At 36.7% G+C, this 5481-nt stretch overlaps 1 protein-coding gene across 1 annotated transcript in view; it reads left to right on the forward strand.

The window, feature by feature from the left end:
* Positions 1 to 5481, forward strand: part of Dcc (DCC netrin 1 receptor) — a 1292183-nt gene that overhangs the window by 1153083 nt on the left and 133619 nt on the right. Inside the window, exon 16 of the mRNA XM_004623665.2 lies at positions 1078 to 1173. Within this exon, the coding sequence (XP_004623722.1) occupies positions 1078 to 1173 (96 nt within the window). The remainder of the gene's footprint in view (positions 1 to 1077; positions 1174 to 5481) is intronic.

Raw genomic sequence — 5481 nt, forward strand, 5'->3', positions numbered from 1 at the left:
GTTTGTAAATAGGATATCATGTCTGCATCTTGTACAGCAAATAACCACTAGGAAGAGTGTATGCAATGTGTTAATTATTGGAACTGTTCTATCAATTTGAATTGAAACTGTCTCATTGCTATTTGTTTCTCAATAAAATTATGGGGGAAAAAAGAATACCTTGTTTCTTATATATTAGAAATATTTGTTTTCCATACTACAGTCTGCTTAATAGAGATAGTTGTTTCTACTGAGAAAGTTTCTGGACTTCTTCAGTGAATAGAGCCAGACCATAGATAAAGTACCTTTTCAATTTAAATTTTAAGAGCACTAGACTTTACTTACTCTCTTCCATATGCATCTGTATGTCCTTTTATCACACCAAAATCTAGTTCTCAAGGACAGAGCAGATGATAGGATTAGAATTTCTCATGTTTACTTCTTTGTTTTGTCCCATATTACATTAGTCCCACAAGTACAATAACAAATTATCAAAGAATTATTTTTTATTAGACTGGCCCCAATCTTTCTTAGTCTTTTATTACTGTTGTAGTATATCTATATCAGAACGAGTTGTCATTATAAAATAAAATCTTTTAATCCTACCTTATATTTTGTCTTACTTCAAAGTTATTGTTAATCAGTTATCTAATAGGTAAGTGTCTCCTCCTGTCATTTTGTGCATCTAAAATTCATCTTCCAGGTTATCTGGAGGACAGTGTTCCCTAATTGCTGTTCTCAGCTTTGATGCTTGCCTTTAACTTTTCCTACACAGATGTGGTTAACACGCAAGTGGTAAAGCTGTTCGTTGATTGTGCACACCCAATTACATTTGGGGTTCTCATTCACCAAGTTTTGTAGTATCTAAATGCTTTTGGTTTCTATTTTGTCATTCAGTTGCTTTTAACATGGGATTTAGAAAACTAAAAAATAATTCTATTGTCATTGCTGCCACGTTCCTCCCAGAATTCAATGCACTTATTTTCAAACAATTTACTTAATAGCTTATATTAAATTTGTTTTCGATGAAATGTTTACCCTGAGTATCTTGGTACACTAAATAGAAACATGTTCAAATTGTTTTTGTTTTTTCTCCAGAATCAAGTTCCCATTATGTAATCTCCCTAAAAGCTTTTAACAACGCAGGAGAAGGAGCTCCTCTGTATGAAAGTGCTACCACCAGATCTATAACAGGTGAGTGAAAATCATCAAACTTTCTGTTACAAGGTGGTCAGTGTTTGCGTTATGGTGAAAAAAGCAAAGTTAAATATGCATGAAGAAAAAATCTTGGAAATAAATGTGTCGCTATCTTATGAGCCTTTTAATGTACTAGGAATATGTGTGTATATGTGCATATATATTCACACAATACATTTTAGTTCTTCAGTTTTCAAAATTAAATGAGATGGCAGTCTACAAATTAATACATGGGCCTAGAGAACATGAATCTCAGGAGCTCTATAGATTTGGTGCCCTGGTGTGATTCTTCATTCCTCTGATCACCTAGTCGCAAATCAGTGTCATTTGGTCAAAGAGTCCCTGCTCATAGGCTGTTAAATGTACAGCTGCTTCTTTGCACATGGTCCTTCAAGTTAAGATGACAAGGATGAAGTCTCCTTTGAGGGTTGCTTTGGGTTACACTGAGTCTCCGATGGCTTCTTCCTGAACGAGGCCTGTAGGTCACCTTTTCAGTGCCTGAGGCATCTGGAATGAAAAGGATTGGCTGCTTCAAAGTTACCTGTACAATAGCTATGCAAGCTGAACTCTAACAACAGCACATGAGAATAAAAGAGTTCAAAAAGATGGAAAAGAGATGGATGCGAAGGTGAGATCTATGCCACTTATGAAAAGAGGTTACTTGTTAGTAAGGCATGGCTTACTCCAAAGTACAATAAGTATACCTCTAGGGGTTAGTCAGAGTCCCTGAAAAAATCACTCGACCATCTATTGAGCAGCAGACTTTATATGAAATCTGGAAATATAATTCATTGCATTGGAAGTCTAAATCCATATTCTTCCCCAAATCTACAGCTACAGGCCTCATTTAACTTGTCAGCTATTCTTAACCTTAATGAAATTAAAGCATCTGAGATGGCAAGTACCAGATTCAGTAGTAAACATCAGAGAGTATAAAAATTATTGTAGTATAAGTCCAAAGGATAAAGATGTGATGTGTGTGTATACCAAGTTCTCTAGGTGAATGTATTCACAATGTGTCACAAACATGTACTAATAAAAGATAAGGTCCAGATGAATAGGTATAAATAGTTAGAAAGTAAATGGTGAGATCCCTTGGTTTATGCCACTGCCCATGTTCATGTAAACTTTATAGATTTTGTTTCTCCAAATCCACAAATTCCATTTATAGACTGCTTTAAGAGTGCAGCTAAAGGGGCTGAGGAGATGTCTCAGTAGAATAAGCGCTTCCCTGGCAAGTGCAAGGGCCTGCGTTCAATCTCTGGTTCCACAAAAAAAAAAAAAAAAAAAAGACTGCAGCTGTTCTATGAATTTTTAATTGTTAACTGCTGGTACTTTAACTAACAATCTAGAGCTAGAAACTGGAACTAACAATCACTGTCTTGACTTTCACCAGATTTTCTTGTAAGACAAAATTGTTCCTTATTTTAGGCCCTGGTTTCAAGGAGTAAGATTTGCCCAAAGAGGGATGCAAACTTTGGGGGCACATTCTAATATATTTATTTATTTTGGAGGTGGTAGTATCTATCATTATGCCATGGAAAACTTCTCACTTCCCACAAAGAAGCATTGCTCAGGACAATATTTACTATCAAACGTGTTATCTTCAGAATTAGGAGGATGTGGACATTTGCAGCCTAGGATGGAAACTAAGAGATAACAATGGACAAGTTTCTAGGATTTCCACTTCCTCTAGGTCCCTTGTTTTACTTTAACCAAGAATCTCCAAGAGGGGCTGGTCAAATAGCTCAGCGGATTAAAGTGCCTGTAAGTAGGCACAGGGACCAGGGGTTCAATCCCTGGGCCTGCCATGCTGGTCTCACCCCCAGGGCACATGGAGACAGTAAGGGAGGCTAGGTGTGATGACGCATGCCTGCAATCCCAGCTCTTGGGAGGCTGTAAACAGATGGATCACTAGGAGTCCAATCTAGTAGTAAGACCCTGAAGACCCTGTAGATTCCTCCTTAAAACACCAAAAGAAAAATAATAATCTCCAAGAGATAGCAAGTCAATTGGACCATACCAGTATTCATTATAATTTTTATTTCATAAGGCATCTTTTTCCTGCCTATGGTAAAGATGCTGAGAAGCTGCTCTTTGTTATGGTGGTATCAGCTCTGATCAGGTCACACAAAATTTTATTGAAGCCTGACTATTGGAGATCTTTCTTTTAATCAAAATGAAAGTCCACAGAGAAGGCTGACAGCAGTGACCTGATAAAATGAGTTTTCAACACAGAGCAATAGGAATATCACTGTAAAAGTCAAATTAACTGAAGGTAAGTTGCCCAGAAAGTTCCATTTGAGGGATTACCAAGTTTTTTCACTGTACTTTTTTTGTCATTCTTTAATGCTCAACATATGGTGTCCCCAGAGCGATTTGTAAAACAGCACTGATCTATAAGACAATTTTTCATAATATGACTCTAATCATAATAGATCTGAGAAATAGAATCAAAATAAAACTGGAAACTGTGTGAGGAGTTTTCTTACTCAAGGAAGGCCAGTAATGGTTTGGAAAAGAATATTTGAAGTCAGCCCTCTCCAAAGCAAAAGAATAGACTTTTCCTGAAGTGGAAGAATTATTGTGTTACGTTTCCACATATCATGGAGAACAGAGAACAAATAAATGAAATCAAAGGTTAAGGTTTTGGGAGAAGCTCTATTAGTAGATATGTTAGAGAGCCATGTAAAAGACATTCTCTGCCTTCGTGCCTCTGCAAAGTATTCCCATGAGCGGTCTTAGAAAAAGACCAGCATAAAGTAAACACAAAATATATCAGAGGCAATGAAAGCATCACACTAGAGAAAGCATCGGGCTCTGGCGATTTCTGCACACTTGTTCTCACAGCTCTGGTGAGTTCTGGAGCCACATCTCAAATAGGAAATCCATGTTTGAGCTATTGAAGGTTCTGCCTGGCCAAAGGGCATCATGGGTATCCTTCTTGCTTTAAAGCCTATTAGTTCCTCAGCAGCTGGGATTCAATCCCTAGCCTGCCACACTGGCCCTGCCCCCAGAGGGCACTGAGAGGAGACTGGGCTTGGTGGGGCATACCTGTAATCTCAGTACTGGGGAGGCTGAAAACAGGAGAATTCCTACAAGTCCAATGTACATAGTGAGCCCCTGTAGATTCTGTAGACCCCATCCTAAATACATTAAAACAAATCGAGTAAATAAAGCCTACTATTTCCTGTTTTACAAGTCCAATGTACATAGTGAGCCCCTGTAGATTCTGTAGACCCCATCCTAAATACATTAAAACAAATCGAGTAAATAAAGCCTACTATTTCCTGTTTTTACAAGAAAGAGACATTTAAGCACTGAGAAAGGAACGTAGCACACAAGAAATTGGGGAGACACTTAGCAGAGTAATCTCAAGTTGCATCCATTTATCTATAATCGTCTTAAGTTTATACTTCTTTATGGCTGAGTAGACTACATAGTATTTTTAAAAAACCACATATTTCTATTTCGTTCCCTAATTGATGGGCATTTGGATTGTTTCCAATATTTGGCTCCTACAAATTGTGCTTCTAAGTGAAATTAGTCAGACTCACTTCTGTAATATGTTATTGTCTCCATGGTGTGAGAAACTGAAAGGGAAAATCAGGACCACAATGTACAAAAGACATTGTGACATGGGAAGAAATTGTTCCAAAGGAAGGAGGAGCTAGGGTGAAGGAAAAGGGAAAAGAAGGAAGGAAGGGGAAAGGAAAAATAAACACAAGATAGTTAACTAGTAGTTTTTCTTAGATCATTGAAAAGGAAGGCTTGTGCTAATATAGTTTGGAGAGTTTTTGAAGCCTATATTGGATAATCTGAGTAAATACATTGCAGAAAGCAATGTATAATAATCCTATTATTTTGCTATGAAATTTCATTTTATTTTTTCCATGGAAATTGGGAAAATAACGAAGTCTATTATATGACTTTGTTTACATTCGCCTGTTTTATTGATGTTCAAATTAAGTACCATCCAGGTGTAAAACTATGTTATAGACTTTAAAGTTCATTTTGAAGATAAAAATGATCCCTATAAATTTGTGGTATTGTACTAAAACATCTAGTAGGACTGAGCAAATTTTTTTTTCATCAAAAGGTTTGTGGCTCTACATTTGTGTGTTTGTTCTTTTCAATATAACTGTTGAAAGCCAGCAGCATACAAAAAAGAGGAACAAAATCTGAAAAGGGGTGGCTTAGCAGCAAAAGAATGTTTAAATTAATTATTCAAGTGTCTGATCAGAGCCTGCAAGACCCTTGCCCCTTGCAATATGTGTCTTTTTTTTTTTTTTTTTTTTTTTTTTT

This window comes from Octodon degus, unplaced genomic scaffold (assembly GCF_000260255.1).
Source record: "Octodon degus isolate 3935 unplaced genomic scaffold, OctDeg1.0 scaffold00003, whole genome shotgun sequence".
Classification (NCBI taxonomy): Eukaryota; Metazoa; Chordata; class Mammalia; order Rodentia; family Octodontidae; genus Octodon; species Octodon degus.